Source organism: Pristiophorus japonicus, chromosome 3 (assembly GCF_044704955.1).
Source record: "Pristiophorus japonicus isolate sPriJap1 chromosome 3, sPriJap1.hap1, whole genome shotgun sequence".
Taxonomy (NCBI): Eukaryota; Metazoa; Chordata; class Chondrichthyes; family Pristiophoridae; genus Pristiophorus; species Pristiophorus japonicus.
Genome location: NC_091979.1, coordinates 43,194,500 through 43,215,830, shown reverse-complemented (window position 1 = coordinate 43,215,830; position 21,331 = coordinate 43,194,500). Strand labels below are relative to the sequence as shown.

General features: G+C 42.9%; 1 protein-coding gene across 1 annotated transcript in view; it reads right to left on the bottom strand.

Moving 5' to 3' along the window:
- The window catches only part of LOC139257083 (protein mono-ADP-ribosyltransferase PARP14-like), a 187,617-nt gene that overhangs the window by 84,820 nt on the left and 81,466 nt on the right, over window positions 1-21,331 (bottom strand). Inside the window, exons 12-17 of the mRNA XM_070874389.1 lie at window positions 17,622-17,798; window positions 17,328-17,512; window positions 15,627-15,675; window positions 4,562-4,696; window positions 3,967-4,029; window positions 3,033-3,209 (exon numbers count right to left, since the gene is read on the bottom strand). Of these exons, the coding sequence (XP_070730490.1) occupies window positions 3,033-3,209; window positions 3,967-4,029; window positions 4,562-4,696; window positions 15,627-15,675; window positions 17,328-17,512; window positions 17,622-17,798 (786 nt within the window). The remainder of the gene's footprint in view (window positions 1-3,032; window positions 3,210-3,966; window positions 4,030-4,561; window positions 4,697-15,626; window positions 15,676-17,327; window positions 17,513-17,621; window positions 17,799-21,331) is intronic.

Genomic DNA, 21,331 nt, shown 5'->3' with positions numbered 1-21,331 from the left:
GGGAACGTTTAGAGGAGTTATGAGGGGAAACTTCTTCACCCAGAGGGTGGTTGGGATCTGGAACTCACTGCCTGAAAGGATTGTAGAATCAGGAACCCTGACCACATTTAAAAGATACTTGGATGCGCAGTAAAAAAAAACATAACCTATAGGGCTACGGACCAAGAGCTTGAAAGTGGGATTAGGCTGGATAGCTCTTGGTCAGCCGGCGTGAACACGATGGGCCAAAATGGCCTCCGTCCGTGCTGTAAATTTCTATGATTTCTATGATTGAAGAGTGAAAGAGAGAGATTGAGAAAAAGAGATATGGATTTCATTTAACAAGTCATTACACTACTAGATGTATTCCATAGGCCACCAACAAGTGGGAAGGATATAGAGGAGCAAATTTGCATTGAAATTACAGAGAGGTGCAAGAACTCTAGAGTAGTAATAATGGGGAACTTCAACTAACCTAATAAAGACTGCGATAGTAATAGTGTAAAGGGAAGAGAGGAAAGAATTTCTGAAGTGTGTGCAGGAGAACTTTCTTGATCAGTATGTTTCCAGCCAATAAGGAAGGTGGCAATGCTGGATCTAGTTCTGGGGAATGAGGTGGGTCAAGTAGAGCAAGTGTTAATGGAGGAACATTTACTGAAGAGTGATCATAATATTATAAGGATCAGATTAGCTATGGAAAAGGACATGGAGTAATCTAAAATAAAAATACTAAATTGGAGGTATTGTGTTCCTAACACAGCTGAAGCTGCACACGGGGAGGTTAAAGTAACAGTGACCTCAGTCTTTAATAAGACACACCAGAGTGAGGAACAGGCCTTAGGGGCCGGCTTATATACAGTGCTCCCAAGGGATGCTGGGATCCCTTGGGACTTCAGGGGATGAACTCCCTGGTGGAGGAACATGGGAGTGCATGCTTTACAGATACACAACAGGAGGAAGGCCAATTTAAGTGGGTTGAGAATGAATTTGGCCCGGGTAAATTGGAATCAAAGATTGGCAGGCAAAAATGTTATCGAACAAGGAGCTTCCTTCAAAGAGGAAATGGTTGAGGTACAGTCAAAATACATCCCCACAAGGGGGAAAGGTAGGGCAAACAAAGATAGAGCTTCCAGGATGACGAAAGAGATCGAGAGTAAGATGAAGCAGAAAAAGTGGACGTTTGACAGATGTCAGGTTTAGAATACAAGTGAGAACCAGGCTGAATATAGAAAGTTCAGCGGGGAAGTGACAAAGAAAAAAAAAGGGGCAAATAGAAAGTATGAGAATAGATTGGCAGCTAATATAAAAGTGTATCCAAAAGTCTTCTATAGGCATATAAATAGTAAACGGGTAGCAAGAGAAGATGTGGGGCTGATTAGGGACCAAAATGGAGACCTATGCATGGAGGCAGAGGGTATAGATAAGGTACTAAATGAGTACTTTGCATCTGTCTTTACCAAGGAAAATGCTGCCAAAGTCATAGTGAAAGAGGAGGTAGTTGAGACACTGGATGGGATAAAAATTGATAAAGAGAAGGTACGAGAAAGGCTGACTGTACTTAAAGTAGATATGTCATCAGAATTGGATAGGATGCATCCTAGGATGCTGGGGGAAGTAAAGGTGGAAATTGCGGAGGAACTGCCCATAATCTTCCAATCCTTCTTAGATATGGGGCTGGTGCCAGAGGATTGGAGAATTGCAAATTTTACACCCTTGTTCAAAAAAGGGTGTAAGGATAAACACAGCAACTACAGGCCAGTCAGTGTAACCTCACTAGTGGGGAAGCTTTTAGAAACAATAACCTGGGACAAAATTAACAACTTGGGCAAGTGTGGATTAATTCAGGAAAGCCAGAATGAATATGTTCAAAGCTAATTGTGTTTAAATAACTTAATTGAGGTTTTTGAGGAGGTAACAGAAAGGATTGATAAGGACAATGCTGTTGATGTGGTGTACATGGATTTTCATAAGGCTTTTGATAAAGTGCCGCATAATATGCTTGCCAGAAAAGTTGAAGCCCATGGAATAAAAGGGCGAGTGGCAGCATGGATACGAAATTGGCTAAATGACAGGAAACAGAGGGTAGTGGTGAACGGTTGCTTTACAGACTGAAGGAAGGTAAGGGGGCAAGGAGCTGTATTGCCCAGGAGAGGCGAGCTGGAGTGCAACACCCCTGGTAGTGACACCATTTCAAAATTTATTTCATGCACGATCCGTAGCGCCCCGTAGCGCGGCCTAGTGGGAAGGCTGGCAACCGAGCTGTACCCACCGCAGTGAGGAAAGGGATGTCTACCTGAGATAAGTGTGATTGTTCTTAATTTGTAAATGTTTGAGATTTATGCATCAGTAAGGTATTGAGAATGGTTTTGGTGTTTGTCAATTCTTCTTTTCTGAGGGATAACTCGCTTAGGGCGCTCCGAGGCCGGCTGTTTAGCTCGGGATTTTCAGTTGCCCCACCAGCATAGCACCCTAAAAGAGGTGTAACACCTCCCTTAGCGCTCCGCTCCACACTCAGGGTCTAGCTGATGAATTTTGCGGCTGCAGATGCAAACCATTTCCCGGTGCAAAATTTACCGCCCCGTCACCATTACCGCCTCAAAATGGGCGGTACCGAAATTCCACCCCATAGAGTACAAATGCGAGGAAGCTATGATGAACCTTTATAAAACACTGGTTCGGCCTCAATTGGAGTATTGCGTCCAATTCTGAGCACCTCACTTAGGAAGAATGCAAAAATTGTCCTTGGGTTAGGATGATGAAAAATTTGCCAGTTTTTGCACCTGATCGTTAATGAGGACAACACCTGCCGCAAGTGTGCGTGTGTTGGATAAGGAAACAATTAATTCTGGCTGTGATACCGCAAAAGCTGTATAATCACATGATGCTCACTGTCAGGACTCACACATAAACAATGGACATTTGTGAGAGGTGGTGGAAAACACATTGGCTCTCATGGAACTGTATCCCAGCAGGAATCAACACCTTCAGGAGAGGAGAGAAGTGAAGGAGAAGAAATTGCAGGAAAAAAGTATTCGTGGTCTGACTGCAGTTACCTGTTCCTAAAGCAGGGAATGATACTGTAGTAATCTGTTTTTTTTCACATTCCTGCAATACTTTTTCTACTGAGGCTGTAATCATAGCTGGATTTGTTTGACCGACCATATGTATGATGTAATCGCAGGTAAGATTTCCACTTCCAGTAACTACAACACCATCGCCAGGCTGAGAACCTAAAGAAATCATAGACACAAAGTTAAATAAAAAGTATATTTATATTTCTACTATGAAAGCATTACACTTAATAACAGCAATGCATTTAAATAGCTTTTACAGGCTATGAAAATAATTATTACACATTTAGTTCTGCTTTAAGTATATAAACACAAAGCTGATTATGAACAAGGATATATATCTGGGAAAGCAGGTCACCAAGCATCTCCAAATGTTGGATACAATTAAGGCTGCATTCAGTGATACCACTATTCCTGGCAAGAATGAAGTTGAAGTTGGTGCAGTTTCAATCATAAGATCTGTTTGCTATAGTTCATAGGGACTTTTTAAAATTAGACTCCGTAGACTCTTTGCTGTAGTGCACTGTTTAAATAGACTCTGTTTACTAAGTAAATAGACTTTGCTTCTTTGCTGTTTGCTGTAAAATAGACCGTTTCTTTGAGTCTTGTCGTAAATCCCGCCCCGCCCCCTCCCCTCACCCCGCTAGATTGCTCTCTTCAATGGTCACAGAAAACAAATGTGCAACTATTTGCAAATTTGAAATGTATGTATTGATGAAGATCATGATTAATCCTATGTAGTTTGAACACTCTACCCATGTCAACACGTCATCATGACCAAGACCAGAGAAAAACAAATATTGCTCAGTCAACTTTCAATTACGTTCATAAAGGTAAAAATTGTGGTCATTGGAGATTGATGATATAAATTGTTTTTTTAATACAATGCATATTTATATATATATCTGTAACTTACCCAATTGCTTGCATTCATCCATGACAGTACTGCCAGCTGCTGTAAATATTGCACCAGAGACACCTAAAAAACAATGGCACAACAAAGTTTGTGGGTATCTAATTTATTTTTAATCACGACAAATAACTTTGGGCTAGCTTCCTGCCCATCCATAATCAATGCCCAGAACATGCAGCCCTTTCATTTTTATGCTTATATAAAGTGTAGTTACTACAAAGAGATGAAATAAATATACTGAAGTTATAATGGTTTGATCTAGAAGGTCCACTGAGTTTCTAATCTCAATCTGAGCAGAGGCTAGGAATGTCCCCAAAATGCAGGATGGAAAATCAGGAGAGACAAGTGCCTCCTATTATCCAACATCTAGTGGCATCACCTCAGCCATAGTTGATGTATATCTTGAGATCAGGAAGAAAATAGTGTAGAAGAAAACAATAGAGGGAGTTTACCATCGATTTTGAAAGCAAGAAGTTTCACACTCGTATGTTTTGATATTCTTTAACTGACAAAACTCACCAGATCTAAAAAATTACAGATTTTACAAAATGAAATTCTAGGATCTAAGGGGTTAAATACAAACAAAAAGTTATCTTACCGGAATTGAGATTCAGTGTTGCATTTGTGGAATTCACTATTGCTTTCACACATTCCTGGGTTATGTCTCCACGCTTCACCTCCACAATAACATTATGGATTTTCAGCTGTGTCGGCAACAGTCCTCTCCGTTTAACTGGAGAGTAACAAAAACATTTTTCTCACTGAGCACCATAAACATACTCAATTCATGTCGGGAACTATGCAAACTGTATTATCAGTGTCAGTCCATCAAATGTTTGTATAATTTTCTCCATTTGCATGTGTGTGAATGCACAAAGTGTGGCAAATAAGGTTGGTAAGCTGCAAACGCAAATAGCCATATGGAGAACTGGCTCAAAAAAGGGCAGGACTGGATAATAAATATTCCTGGATATAAGGTGTTCAGGAAAGATAGACAAGGAAATAAAGGAGATGGGGTGACAGTATTGATTAAGGAGAATGTTACAGTGCTAGAGAGAGAGAATGTCCTGGATGGCTCAAGGACAGAATGTATTTGATTAGTTGAGAAACAATAGAAGTGCCATCACACTACTAGGTGTATTCTATAGGCTGCCAACTAGTTGGAAGGATATAGAGGAGCAAGTTTGCAGGGAAATGACAGAGAGGTGCAAGACCTATAGATTATTGATAATGTGGGACTTCAACTATCGTAATATAGATTGGGATAGTAATAGTGTAAAGGGCAGACAAGGAAAGAATTTCTGAAGTGCGTTCAGGATAACTTTCTTGATCAGTATGTTTCCAGTCCAATGTGGAAGGAAGGATTTCTGAGTCTGGTTCTAGGGAATGAGTGAGTCAGATAGAGCAAGTGTCAGCAGGGAAACATTTAGGGAAGTGATCACAGTATCATAAGGTATAGACTCGGAAGCAATCAAGAATAAAAATACTTAATTGGAGGAAAGCCAATTTCAGTGGGTTGAGAATGGATCTAGCCCGGGTAAATTGGAATCAAAGATTGGCAGGCAACACTGTAATCGAACAATGGCCTGCCTTTAAAGAGGAGTTGGTTTGTGTACAGTTAAGATACATTCCCACGAGGGGGAAAGGTAGGGCAACCAAATCCAGAGCTTCCCGGATGGCGCAAGAGATAGAGAGTAAGATGAAGCAGAAAAAGGGGGCATATGACTGATGTCAGGTTAAGAATACAAGTGAGAACCAGGCTGAAGTTCAGAGGGGAAGTGAAAAAGGAAAAAGGAACGAAGAGGGGCAAATGGAGAGTATGAGAATATATTGGCAGTTAGCATAAAAATGCATCCAAAAGTCTTCTATAGGCATATAAATAGTAAACGGGTAGTAAGAGGAGGGGTGGGGCCAATAAGGGACCAAAATGGAGATCAACACATAGAGGCAGAGGGTATGGCTGAGGTTCTAAATGAGTGCTTTACATCTGTTTTACCAAGGCAGAAGATGGTGCCAAAGTCATAGTGAAAGAGGAGGTAGTTGAGATACTGGATGGAGAAAAATTGATCAGAAGGAGGCACCATAAAGGTTGGCTGTACTTAAAGTAGATAAGTTCCAGGACTGGATAGGTTGCAAACGCAAATAGCCATATGGAGAACTGGCTCAAAAAAGGGCAGGACTGGATAATAAATATTCCTGGATATAAGGTGTCGAGGAACCAACTAGGGGGGAGGCCATCTTAGACTGGGTGTTGTGTAATGAGAGAGGATTAATTAGCAATCTCATTGTGCGAGGCCCCTTGGGGAAGAGTGACCATAATATGGTGAAATTCTGCATTAGGATGGAGAATGAAACAGTTAATTCAGAGACCATGGTCCAGAACTTAAAGAAGGGTAACTTTGAAGGTATGAGGCATGAATTGGCTAAGATAGATTGGCTAATGATACTTAAGGGGTTGACTGTGGATGGGCAATGGCAGACATTTAGAGACCGCATGGATGAATTACAACAATTGTACATTCCTGTCTGGCGTAAAAATAAAAAAGGGAAGGTGGCTCAACCGTGGCTATCTAGGGAAATCAGGGATAGTATTAAAGCCATGGAAATGGCATACAAATTGGCCAGAAATAGCAGCGAACCTGGGGACTGGGAGAAATTTAGAACTCAGCAGAGGAGGACAAAGGGTTTGATTAGGGCAGGGAAAATGGAGTACAAGAAGAAGCTTGCAGGGAACATTAAGGCAGATTGCAAAAGTTTCTATAGGTATGTAAAGAGAAAAAGGTTAGTAAAGACAAACGTAGGTCCCCTGCAGTCAGAATCAGGGGAAGTCATAACGGGGAACAAAGAAATGGCAGACCAATTCAACAAGTACTTTGGTTCAGTATTCACTAAGGAGGACACAAACAACCTTCCGGATATAAAAGTGGTCAGAGGGTCTAGTAAGGAGGAGGAACTGAGGGAAATCTTTATTAGTCGGGAAATTGTGTTGGGGAAATTGATGGGATTGAAGGCCGATAAATCCCCAGGGCCTGATGGACTGCATCCCAGAGTACTTAAGGAGGTGTCCTTGGAAATAGCGGATGCATTGACAGTCATTTTCCAACATTCCATTGACTCTGGATCAGTTCCTATCGAGTGGAGGGTAGCCAATGTAACCCCACTTTTTAAAAAAGGAGGGAGAGAGAAAGCAGGGAATTATAGACCGGTCAGCCTGACCTCAGTAGTGGGTAAAATGATGGAATCAATTATTAAGGATGTCATAGCAGCGCATTTGGAAAATGGTGACATGATAGGTCCAAGTCAGCATGGATTTGTGAAAGGGAGATCATGCTTGACAAATCTTCTGGAATTTTTTGAGGATGTTTCCAATAAAGTGGACAAAGGAGTACCAGTTGATGTGGTATATTTGGACTTTCAGAAGGCTTTCGACAAGGTCCCACATAGGAGATTAATGTGCAAAGTTAAAGCACATGGGATTGGGGGTAATGTGCTGACGTGGATTGAGAACTGGTTGTCAGACAGGAAGCAAAGAGTAGGAGTAAATGGGTACTTTTCGGAATGGCAGGCAGTGACTAGTGGGGTACCGCAGGGTTCTGTGCTGGGGCCCCAGTTGTTTACATTGTACATTAATGATTTAGACGAGGGGATTAAATGTAGTATCTCCAAATTTGCAGATGACACTAAGTTGGGTGGCAGTGTGAGCTGCGAGGAGGATGCTATTAGGCTGCAGAGTGACTTGGATAGGTTAGGTGAGTGGGCAAATGCATGGCAGATGAAGTATAATGTGGATAAATGTGAGGTTATCCACTTTGGTGGTAAAAACAGAGAGACAGACTATTATCTGAATGGTGACAGATTAGGAAAAGGGAAGGTGCAACGAGACCTGGGTGTCATGGTACATCAGTCATTGAAGGTTGGCATGCAGGTACAGCAGGCGGTTAAGAAAGCAAATGGCATGTTGGCCTTCATAGCGAGGGGATTTGAGTACAGGGGCAGGGAGGTGTTGTTGCTACAGTTGTACAGGGCCTTGGTGAGGCCACACCTGGAGTATTGTGTACAGTTTTGGTCTCCTAACTTGAGGAAGGACATTCTTGCTATTGAGGGAGTGCAGCGAAGATTCACCAGACTGATTCCCGGGATGGCGGGACTGACCTATCAAGAAAGACTGGATCAACTGGGCTTGTATTCACTGGAGTTCAGAAGAGTGAGAGGGGACCTCATAGGAACGTTTAAAATTCTGACGGGTTTGGACAGGTTGGATGCAGGAAGAATGTTCCCAATGTTGGGGAAGTCCAGAACTAGGGGTCACAGTCTAAGGATAAGGGGTAAGCCATTTAGGACAGAGATAAGGAGAAACTTCTTCACCCAGAGAATGGTGAACCTGTGGAATTCTCTACCACAGAAAGTAGTTGAGGCCAATTCACTAAATATATTCAAAAGGGAGTTAGATGAAGTCCTTACTACTCGGGGGATCAAGGGGTATGGCGTGAAAGCAGGAATGGGGTACTGAAGTTTCATGTTCAGCCATGAACTCATTGAATGGCGGTGCAGGCTAGAAGGGCTGAATGGCCTGCTCCTGCACCTATTTTCTATGTTGCATCCTAGGATGCTGAGAGAAGTAAAGGTGGAAATTGCAGATCTACTGGCCATAGTCTTCCAATGCTCCTTGGATACAGGGCTGGTGCCAGAGGATTGGAGAATTGCAAATGTTACTTGATTGTTCAAAAAAGAGTATAAGGATAAACCCAGCAATGACACACCAGTCAGTTTACCCTCGGTATTGGGGAAGCTTTTAGAAACGATAATCCGGCACAAGCAGTCGCTTGGACAAGTATGGATTAATTAAGGAAATCCGCATGGATTTGTTAAATGCAAATTGTGTTTAACTGACTTGATTTACTTTTTTGATGAGGTAATGGAGATGGTTGATGAGGGCAATGTGGTTGACATGGTATACATGGACTTCTAAAAGGTGTTTGATAAAATGCCACAGAATAGGCTTGTCAGCAATGTTGAAGCCCATGGAATAAACAGAAGAGTGGCAGCATGGATATAAAATGAGCAAAGGGACAAGAAACAAAGAGTAGTGGTGAACAGTTGTTTTTCAGACTGGAGGAAGGTATACAATGGTGTTTCGCAGAGGTTCGTACAAGCATCACTGCTTTTCTTGATATATATTAATGATTACCCTTGGGTGCACAGGGCAAAATTTCAAAAATTGCAGATGATTCAAAATTTGGAAGTACAGTGAACAGGGAGGAGGATAGCGTTTTATATATAAGGAAGAAAGTAGCTAAAGTAAACATTGGGCCCTAAGAGGATGAGATTGGGGAATTAATAATGGGAAACAGGGAAATGGCAGCGACTTTGAACAAATATTTAGTATCGGTCTTCACGGTAGAAGACACTAAAACTATCCCAAAAATTGATAATCAATGGGCTATTTGGCAGGTGGGGGACTTAAAACAATCATTATCACTAGAGAAAAAGTACTAGGCAATCTAATGAGACTAAAGGTGGACTAGTCCCCTAGATCTGATGGCTTGCACCTTAGGGTCTTAAAAGAAGTGGCTGCAGAGATAGTGGATGCATTGGTTGTAATCTACCAAAATTCCCTGGTTTCTGGAGAGGTCCCAGCGGATTGTAACACAGCAAATGTAACCCCCCCTATTTAAGAAAGGATGGCGACAGAAAGCATCTGCTATTGGGAAAATGCTGGAATCCATTATTAAGGAAGTAGTAGCAGGACATTTAGAAAATCATAATGGAGTCAAGCAGAGTCAGCATGGTTTTATGAAAGAGAAATCATGTTTGACAAATTTGTTGGAGTTATTTGAGGATGTAACAAGTTGGGTGGATAAAGGGGAACCAGTATATGTCTTGTATTTGGATTTCCAGAAGGCATTCGATAAGGTGCCATATAGAAGGTTACTGCACAAGATAAGAGCTCACAGGGTTGGGGGTAATATATTAGCATGATTAGAGGATTGGCTAACTAACAGAAAACAGAGAGTCGGGATAAATGGGTCATTTTCAAGTTGGCAAACTGTAAGCAGTGGGGTGCCACAGGGATCAGTGCTGGGACCTCATCTACTTACAATCTATATTAATGACTTGGATGAAGGGACCGAATGTAATTTAGACAAATTTTCTGATGATATAAAGATAGGTGGGAAAGCATGTTGTGAGGACACAAAGAATCTCCAAAGGGATATAGACAAGCTAAGTGAATGGGAAAACATTTGGCAGATGAAATATAATGTGGGAAAGTGCGAGGTTATCCACTTTGGCCGGAAAATAAAAAAGCAATTTATTGTTTAAATGGAGAGAGATTACAAAATACTGTGCTACAGTGGGATCTGGGTCTTTGTACATGAAACACAAAAAGTAAACATACAGGTATAGCAAGTTATTCGGAAACAAATGGAATGTTGCCATTTATTGCAAGAGTGATGGAGTATAAAAGTAGGGATGTCCTGCTACAACTGTACAGGGCATTGGTAAGACTACACCTGGAGTACTGCGTACAGTTTTGGTCTCCTAATTTAAGGTTTACGAGGTTGATTCCTGAGATGAAGGGTTTGTCATATGAAAAAAGATTGAGCAAATTGGGCCTATACTCATTGGAGTTTAGAAGACTGCGAGGTAATCTTATTGAAACATTTAAGATTCTAAAGGGGCTTTACGGGGTAGATGCAGAGAGGATGCTTCCTCTTGGGCGTGAATCTAGAACTAGAGGGCATAGTTTCAGAATAAGGGGTCGCCCATTTAGAACTGAGATGAGGAGGAATTTCTTCTCTCAGTGGGTCGTGAATCTTTGGAATTCTCTACCCCAGAGAGCTGTGGAGGTTGGGTCATTGAATATATTTAAGATGGAGATAGACAGATTTTTGAAAGGTAAGGGAGGCAAGGGTTATGGGGAGAGGTCAAGGATGTGGAGTTGAGGCCAAAATCAGATCAGCCATGATCTTATTGAATGGCGGAGCAGGCTCGAGGGACCAGGTGGCCTACTCCAGTCTTTACGGTAGAGGACATTAAAAATATCCCAACAGTGGATAGTCAAGGGGCTGTAGGCAGGGAGGAACTTAACACAATCACAATCACTAAGGAGATGGTACTCAGTAAACTAATGGGACTAAAGGCAGATAAAGCCCCTGGACCTGATGGCTTGCATCTTAGGGTCTTAAGAGAAGTAGCGGCAGAGATAGTGGATGCATTGGTTGTAATTTACCAAAATTCCCTGGATTCTGGGGAGATCCCAGCAGATTGGAAAACTGCAAATGTAACGCCCCGATTTAAAAGAGGACGTTTCCACTGATATGGGAGACTAGAAGTAGGGGGCATAATCTTAGAATAAGGGGCCGCTCATTTAAAACTGAGATGAGGAGGAAGTTCTTCTCTCAGTGGGTTGTAAATCTATGGAATTCGCTGCCTCAGAGAACTGAGGAAGCTGGGTCATTGAATAACTTTAAGACAGAGATAGACAGTTTCTTAACCGATAAGGGAATAAGAGATTATGGGCAGCGGACAGGGAAATGGACCTGAGTCCATGATTGGATCAGCCATGATCATATTAAATGGCAGAGCATGCTCAAGGGGCCGTATGGCCTTCTCCTGCTCCTATTTCTTATGTTCTTATGTGAGACTTCAAGAAGACTTAGACACATTGGTGGAATGGGTGGACATGTGGCAAATGAAATGTAATGCAGAAAAGTGTAAAGTGATACATTTTGACATGAAGAATGTAGAGAGCCAATATAAACTAAAGGGTACAATTCTACAGGGGCTGCATGAACGGAGAGACCCGGGGGTATATGTGCACAAATCATTGAAGGTGGCAGGGCAGGTTGAGGAAGATGTTAAAAAAGCATACAGGATCCTGGGCTTCATAAATAGAGGCCTAGAGTACAAAAGCAAGGAAGTCATGATGAAACTTTATAAAACAGTGGTTTGGCCTCAACTGCAGTATGGTGTCCAATTCTGGGTACAAAACTTTAAGAAGGATGTGAAGGCCTCAGAGAGGGGGTGCAGAAAAGATTTACAAGAATAGTTGCAGGGATGAGGGACTTCAGTTACGTGGATAGACTAGAGAGGCTGGGGTTGTCCTCCTTAGAACAGAGAAGGTTGAGAGGAGATTTGATAGAGGTGTTCAAAATCATGAGGAGTCTAGACTGAGTAGATAAAGAGAAACTTCCCATTGGCAGAAGGGTCGAGAACCAGAGGACACAGATTTAACGTGATTGGCAGAAGAACCAAAGGCGACATGAGGAAAAACTTTTTTTACGCAGTGAGTGGCTAGGATCCATAATTCACTGCCTGAAGGGTTGTGAAGGCAGATTCAATCGTGGCTTTCAAAAGGGAATTGGATAAGTACCTGAAGGAAAAAAAATTGGAGGGCTACAGGGAAATGGCAGGGGAGAGGAACTAGCTGAAATGCTTTTGCAGAGAGCCGGCACAGGCTCGACAGGCCGAATGGCTTCCTTCTGTGCTATAAATTCTTTGATTCTATGATTCTATGTACCTGGAGAAGGATGGACTATTGAATTTCCCTGCTGCATCTACATGAAAAGTTTTACAAAGTAACTGGCTATTCTAAATCTAGATTGGTCACAAATTTGGAGTTTACAGATTATCAGCATTGTGCTACAGTTTAGTTGTGGGATTTGGGTTCGGAACTGTTGTGTACTTTAGTTACATTCTAAAGTCAATACAAGTTACAGTAGTTAGAGATTGGTCTGCAATGTTACTGTCCTACTGATTAAGGCATTGCCATTGTTGAGGGAGGACATTCAGTAAGAAATATGTAACGACATACATAGGAGGTTTTCTGTGAGCCGTATCATATATCACACGAATAACCATCCGAAAATACTAGGGGACCGAGGGTCTAGTGAGAAGGAGGAACTGAGGGAACTGAGGGAAATCCTTATTAGTCAGCAAATTGTGTTAGGGAAATTGATGGGATTGGAGGCCGATAAATCCCCAGGGCCTGATAGTCTGCATCCCAGAGTACTTAAGGAAGTGGCCCTAGAAATAGTAGATGCATTGGTGGTCATTTTCCAACATTCCATGGACTCTGGATCAGTTCCTATGGATTGTAGGGTAGCTAATGTAACCCCACTTTTTAAAAAAGGAGGGAGAGAGAAAACAGGTAATTATAGACCGGTTAGCCTGACATCGGTAGTGGGGAAAATGCTAGAATCAATTATTAAAGATGTAATAGCAGCGCATTTGGAAAGCAGGGACAGGATCGGTCCAAGTCAGCATGGATTTATGAAAGGGAAATCATGCTTGACAAATCTAGAATTTTTTGAGGATGTAACTAATAGAGTGGATAAGGGAGACCAGTGGATGTGGTGTATTTGGACTTTCAAAAGGCTTTTGACAAGGTCCCACACAAGAGATTAGTGTGCAAAATTAAGGCACATGGTATTGGGGATAATGTATTGACGTGGATAGAGAACTGGTTGGCAGACAGGAAGCAAAGAGTGGGAATAAACGGGTCCTTTTTAGAATGGTAGGCAGTGACTAGTGCGATACCGTAAGGTTCAGTGCTGGGACCACAGCTATTTACAATATATATTAATGATTTAGACGAAGGAATTGAATGTAATATCTCCAAGTTTTCAGATGACACTAAGCTGGGTGGCGGTGTGAGCTGTGAGGAGGATGATAAGAGGCTGCAGGGTGACTTGAACAGGTTAGGTGAGTGGGCAAATGCATGGCAGATGCAGTATAATGTGGATAAGTGTATGGTTATCCACTTTGGTGGCAAAAACAGGAAGGCAGATTATTATCTGAATGGTGACAGATTAATAAAAGGGGAGGTGCAACGAAACCTGGGTGTCATGGTACATCAGTCATTGAAAGTAGGCATGCAGGTACAGCAGGCAGTAAAGAAAGCAAATGGCATGTTGGCCTTCATAGTGAGAGGATTTGAGTATAGGAGCAGGGAGGTTTTGCTGTAGTTATACAGGGCTTTGGTGAGACCACACCTTGAGTATTATGTGCAGTTTTGGTCTCCTAATCTGAGGAAGGACATTCTTGCTATTCAGGGAGTGCAGCAAAGGTTCACCAGACTGATTCCCAGGATGGCAGGACTGACATATGAAGAAAGACTGGATTTACTAGGCTTATACTCACTGGAATTTAGAAGAATGAGAGGGGATCTCATAGAAGCATATAAAATTCTGACCGGGTTGGACAGATTAGATGCAAGAAGAATGTTCCTGATGTTGGGGAAGTCCAGAACCATGGGTCACCGTCTAAGGATAAGGGGTAAGCCATATAGGATCGAGATGAGGAGAAACTTTTTCACCCAGAGAATTGTGAACCTATGGAATTCTCTACCAGAGAAAGTTGTTGAGTCCAGTTTGTTAAATATATTCAAAAGGGAGTTAGATATGGCCCTTACGGCTAAAGGGATCAGGGAGTATGGAGAAAAGGCAGGAGTGGGGTTCTGAAGTTGCATGATCAGCCATGATCATATTGAATGGTGGTGCAGGCTCGAAGGGCCGAATGGCCTGCTGCTGCACATATTTTCTATGTTTCTATATGTACTTACTTAAACAAACACCATTTATAAAAAAGTTAAATATAAAGTTTATAATTAACCTCTTTACATAATTCATCATCATCATCATAGGCAGTCCCTCGGAATCGAGGAGGACTTGCTTCCACTCTTAGCATGAGTTCTTAGGTGACTGAACAGTCCAATATGAGAACCACAGTCTCTGTCACAGGTGGGACAGATAGTCGTTGAGGGAAAGGGTGGGCAGGGAGCCTGATTTTCCGCATTCTCCTTCCGTTGCCTGCGCTTGATTTCTGCATGCTCTCGGCGTCGATACTCGAGGAGCTCAGCGCCCTCCCGGATGCATTTCCTCCACTTAGCACGGTCTATGGCCAGGGATTCCCAGGTGTCAGTGAGGATGTCGCACTTCATCAGGGAGGCTTTGAGGGTGTCCTTGTAACGTTTCCTCTGCCCGCCTTTGGCTCGTTTGCCGTGGACGAGTTCTGAGTAGAGTGCTTGCTTCGGGAGTCTCGTGTCTGGCATGCGAACTATATGGCCTGCCCAGCAGAGTTGATCAAGTGTGGTGAGTGCTTCAATGCTGGGGATGTTGGCCTGGACGAGGACGCTAATGTTTGTGCGTCTGTCCTCCCAGGGAATTTGCAGGATCTTGTAGAGACATCGCTGGTGGTATTTCTCCAGCAACTTGAGGTGTCTACTGTACATGGTCCATGTCTCTGAGCCATACAGGAGGGCGGGTATTACTACGGCCCTGTCGACCATGAGCTTGGTGACAGTTTTGAGGGACTGGTCTTCAAACACTCTTTTCCTCAGGCGGCCAAAGGCTGCACTGGTGCACTGGAGGCGGTGTTGGATCTTGTCGTCGATGCCTGCTCTTGTTGATAGGAGGTTCCCGAGATAGGAGAAGTGGTCCACGTTGTCCAGGGCCACACTGTAGATCTTGCTGTCTGGGGGGCAGTGCTGTGCGGCAAGGACAGGCTGGTAGAGGACCTTTGTCTTAGTAATGTTTAGCGTAAGGCCCATGCATTCATACGCCTCGGTAAATACGTCGACATAATTAGCTCGGGGTAAAGTACAGGCTTGTTGAAAGAATAAATAGGATCATTTTGCAGGGAATAATGGAGTTGACATTTACCTGGTGGTGTGTAACTCTGCTGTGGATACGCAGTCATCTGTGCTGTGCCCTAGAATATTCAAATTTGATAAAGAGACAGAGGTTGTTTAATATCATTTCTTGAATTCATTAATAAAACAAATCTTAAAAAGATTCTGCTTGTGATATTGAATTAATTCAAAATGAATATATTGCAATAACTAAATTAATTATCTTTGAGATGTCAAGAATTCCAAAATATAACTGTTTCAGAGAGGCTGAAAAATGTTTGGAATGAACAAACAATGTCTCGAGATGAAAAAGTGGCTGCAACAGGTTTGTACTCTCAGTAATTCACTGTGAAAAATGTTCATTTTATCAAACTTTGAATTTCTTCCATTCGGTATTAAATCAAAACTATAAAAAAAAAATAGATTTATGTATTCTAGTGTACAAATATTGCCTTAATCTCTAATAGAAAAGCAAAATACTGCAAATACTGAAATCTGAACTAAAAACAGAAAATGATGGAAATATTCAGCAGGTCAGGAAGCATCTGTGGAAAGAGAAACAGAGCTAACGTTTCGGGTCAATTACGTTTCATCAAGACTAGAAATGGTTAGAGATGTTACAGGTTTCAAGCAAGTAAAGAAGCAGAAAAGGGTGGGAGGGGAGGAAAGAACAAAATGGAAGGTCTATGATAGGGTGAAAGGCAGGAGAGATTAAGGGGGCAAAATTGGTTCTTTTTATAGCCCCGCTAGTGCCTCTGGGGGGTGCTAATGGGGTAGAGGAAACTTTTCGTTTGAGAGAGGGGTGAACTATCATCTCCCGGGAATTGCCTGTGAGTTTGCGGAGGCGCTACTATAACAGCGCCGCGCCACAAGGTTATTGCCCCCGGGACACCGCGCAACCGGCAAAGACATCATTGCCATGCGCGTCGACCCCTCACCGCCCCACACCAATCCCTTAATGCTCCACGGGGGAAATTGCCCCTCAAGCAAGAGACTGGCGGGAGCGGATGTTAATGCCAGCTTTGCGGATCACGAAGGTAAGGTGCTGTTCCTCGAGCTTATGTGGAACTTTGTAGTCAGCCGAGGACAGAGAGGTCAGAGTGGGAGTGGAACGGAGAATAAAAATGACAAGCGACTAGAATCTCAGGGTCCCACTTGCGGACTGAATGAAGATGTTCTGCAAAGCGGTAACCCAATCTGCATTTGGTCTCCCCAATGTAGAAGAGACTGCATCGAGAGCAGCGAACAATATGGCAAATTGCAAGAAGTACAAGTAAATCGCTGTTTCACCTGGAAAAAGGCAACAATAGGCCAGTTATGGACGGCAGGTTTCCATTCCTAATGGACATTAGTGAACCAGATGGGTTTTTACAACATTGCGGTAGTCTCATGGTCACCACCATTACTGATACAAGCTTTTTATTCCAGATTTATTTAATTGGTGGGATTTGAAGTTATGTCCCCAGATCTTTAGTCCTCTGGATTTCTAGTCCAGTTTTCAAAAATTTGTTCCTGTGATGTGGACATCGACGGCATGCTACTATACCCATATTGAATGGTGTAACAGGCTCGAGGGGCTGAATGGCCTACTCCTGTTCCTATAACCCTATGTTCCTAAAAGTAACAGCATTGCATAACTGAAATGTTAGGTTATTAGTTCCTACATTTTAATGTGTTAAACTAAAAATAGATATCCGGTGAAAATGAAATCCCTCCAGGATGCAAAGATTACCAGAGTGCCAGCACCGGAGTTCTGCTTCTTTGTATCAAAAACATCAGCAAAACAATCATAAACATTTGATTCAAACGCAACAATGGAAATGGCTTTCATGTTGGACGTTGGAGTGTTTGAGAAATAATTCTCCAATCCATCGATGACGGCGTTGATGGCATTTTTACAACTGATTCCACTTTTACCTGAAGAAAATACAAAAGCTCATTAGTAAAGCTCAGAAGAAAACAAATGGAAGGAAACAACGCATCACAGAATAAATTGTCCACACCGCTCAAATGGGGGTGAGGTTACCTGTCCCAACGGCTGGGAATGCAACAGTGGTGATATTCAGCGTTTCACATTCCTCAAGGACCTTTGTTACTGATGCTGTGATCTCTGTTGCTGTTTTAAGCCCAACCATGTGGATTATATATTTACACCGAAGCTGGCCACCTCTGGTGACTGCAACACCATCATCTGGCTGAGGACCTGGGGAAGAAATGGGTAGAAGAAATTCACCTTCATTAACAGTATTACGAAGAATACACTTATTATTTGTTTACAACCCAAAGTAACTTTGTTTCTTCGCGTAAATAGCAAATCTGCCATTCAAAAAAGGAGGGAGAGAACAAACAGGGAACTACAGGCCAGTTAGCCTGACATCAGTCATCGGGAAAATGCTGAAATCCATTGTTAAGGAAGTAGTCTCAGGGTTCTTAGATAATCATAACACGATTAGGCAGAGTCAACATGGTTTTATGAAAGGGACATCATGTTTGACAAATTTATTGGAGTTTTTTGAGGATGTAACTAGCAGGTAGATAAAGGGAAACCAGCGGATGTAGTATATTTGGATTTCCAAATTCGATAAGGTGCCACATAAAAGGTTATTACACAAGATAGGACTCATGGGATTGGAGGTAATGTATTAGCATGGTTAGAGGATGGTTAGAAACATAGAAACATAGAAAATAGGTGCAGGAGTAGGCCATTTGACCCTTCGAGCTTGCACAATCATTCAATAAGATCATGGCTGATCATTCCCTCAGTACCCCTTTCCTGCTTTCTCTCCAGACCTCTTGATCCCCTTAGCCGTAAGGGCCATTTCTAACTCCCTCTTGAATATATCCAATGAACTGGCATCAACAACTCTCTGCGGCAGGGAATTCCATAGGTTAACAACTCTGAGTGAAGAACTTTTTCCTCATCTCAGTCCTAAATGGCCTACCTCTTATCCTAAGACTGTGTCCCCTGGTTCTGGACTTCCCCAACATCGGGAACAATCTACCCGCATCTAACTTGTCCCGTCCTGTCAGAATCTTGTATGTTTCTATGAGATCCCCTCTCATCCTTCGAAACTCCAATGTATAAAGGCCTAGTAGATCCAGTCTCTCCTCATATGTCAGTCCAGCCATGGCAGCAATCAGTCTGATGAACCTTCGCTGCACTCCCTCAATAGCAAGAATGTCCTTCCTCAGATGAGGAGACCAAAACTGAACACAATATTCCAGGTGAGGCCTCACCAAGGCTGTGTACAACTGCAGTAAGACCTCCCTGCTCCTATACTCAAATCCCCTAGCTATGAAGGTCAACATACCATTTGACTTCTTTACCGCCTGCTGTGCCTGCATACCAACTTTCAATGACTGATGAACCATGACACTCAGGTCTCGTTGCACCTCCCCTTTTCTTAATCTGCCACCATTCAGATAATATTCTGCCTTTGTGTTTTTGCCCCCAAAGTGGATAACCACATTTATCCACATTATACTGCCATGCATTGCCCACTCACGTAACCTGTCCAAGTCCCCCTGCAGCCTCTTAGCATCCTCCTCACAGCTCACACCGCCACCCAGTTTAGTGTCATCTGCAAACTTGGAGATATTACACTCAATTCCTTCATCCAAATCATTGATGTATATTGTAAAGAGCTGGGATCCTAGCACTGAGCCCTAAGGCACTCCACTAGTCACTGCCTGCCATTCTGAAAAGGACCCGTTTATCCCGACTCTCTGCTTCCTGTCTGCCAACCAGTTCTCTATCCACGTCAGTATATTACCCGCAATACCATGTGCTTTGATTTTGCACACCAATCTCTTGTGTAGGACCTTGTCAAAAGCCTTTTGAAAGTCCAAATACACGACATCAACTGGTTCTCCCTTGTCCACTCTGCTAGTTACAGTTGCAAGCCTCTTCCTTGGATTTAACACTATCCTTAATTTCCCTTGTTAGTCACGGTTGAGCCAACTTCCCCATTTTATTTTTACTCCAGACAGGGATGTACAATTGCTGAAGTTCATCCATGCGATCTTTAAAGGTTTGCCATTGCCTATCCACCGTCAACCCTTTAAGTATCATTTGCCAGGCTATTCTCACCAATTCACGCCTCAAACCATCGAAGTTACCTTTCCTTAAGTTCAGGACCCTAGTTTCTGAATTAACTGTGTCACTCTCCATCCTAATAAAGAATTCAACCATGTTATGGTCACTCTTCCCCAAGGGGTCTCACACAATAAGATTGCTAATTAGTCCTTTCTCATTACATATCACCCAGTCTAGGATTGCCAGCTCTCTGGTTGGTTCCTCGACATATTGGTCTCGAAAACCATCCCTAATACACTCCAGGAAATCCTCCTCCACTGCATTGCTACCAGTTTAGTTAGCCCAATCAATATGTAGATTAAAGTTACCCATGATAACTGCTGTACCTTTATTGCATGCATCCCTAATTCCTTGTTTGGTGCTGTCGCCAACCTTACACAACTTCCACTAGCGTTTTCTGCCCCTTGGTATTCGTAGCTCCACCCATACCGATTCCACATCATCCAAGCTAATGTCATTTTTTACTATTGCCTTAATTTCCTCTTTAACCAGCAATGCCACCCCGCCTCCTTTTCCTTTCTGTCTTTCCTTCCTAAATGTTGAATAACCCTGGATGTTGAGTTCCCAGCCTTGGTCACCCTGGAGCCATGTCTCCGTGATGCCAATTACATCATACCCGTTAACTGCCATCTGCGCAGTTAGTTCGTCCACCTTATTCCAAATACTCCTCGCATTGAGGCACAGAATCTTCAGGATTGTCTTTTGAACACACTTTGCCCCTTTAGAATTTTGCTGTACTATGGTCCTTTTTGTTTTTTGCCTTAGGTTTCTCTGCCCTCCACTTTTACTTTTCTTCTTTCTATCTTTTGCTTCTGCCCCCATTCTACTTCCCTCTGTCTCCCTGCATAGGTTCCCATCCCCATGCCATATTAGTTTATCTCCTCCCCAACAGCACGAGCAAACACTCCCCCTAGGACATTGGTTCCAATCCTGCCCAGGTGCAGACCATCCGGTTTGTACTGGTCCCACCTCCCCCAGAACTGGTTCCAATGTCCCAGGAATTTGAATCGCTCCCTTCTGCACCACGCCTCAAGCCACGTATTCATCTGAGTTATCCTGCGATTCCTACTCTGACTAGCACATGGCACTGGTAGCAATCCTGAGATTACTACTTTTGAGGTCCTACTTTTTAATTTAGCTCCCAGCTCCCTAAATTCGTCTGGTAGGACCTCATCCCATTTTTTACCTATATCGTTGGTACCTATATGCACCATGACAGCTGTCCTCCCTTTTCAGAATACCTTGCACCCGCTCCGAGACATCCTTGACCCTTGCACCAGGAAGGCAACATACCATCCTGGAGTCTCGGTTGCGGCCGCAGAAACGTCTATCTTTTCCCCTTACAATTGAATCCACTATCACTATAGCTCTCCCACTCTTTTCCCTGCCCTCCTCTGCAGCAGAGCCACCCACGGTGCCATGAACTTGGCTGCTGCTGTCCTCCCCGATGAGTCATCCCCCCAACAGTACCTAAAGCGGTGTATCTGTTTTGCAGGGGGATGATCGCAGGGGACCCCTGCACTACCTTCCTTGCACTGCTCTTCCTGTTGGTCATCCATTCCCTATCTGGCTGTGTACCCTTTACCTGTGGTAAGACCAACTCACTAAACTTGCTATTCACGTCATTCTCAGCATCATGG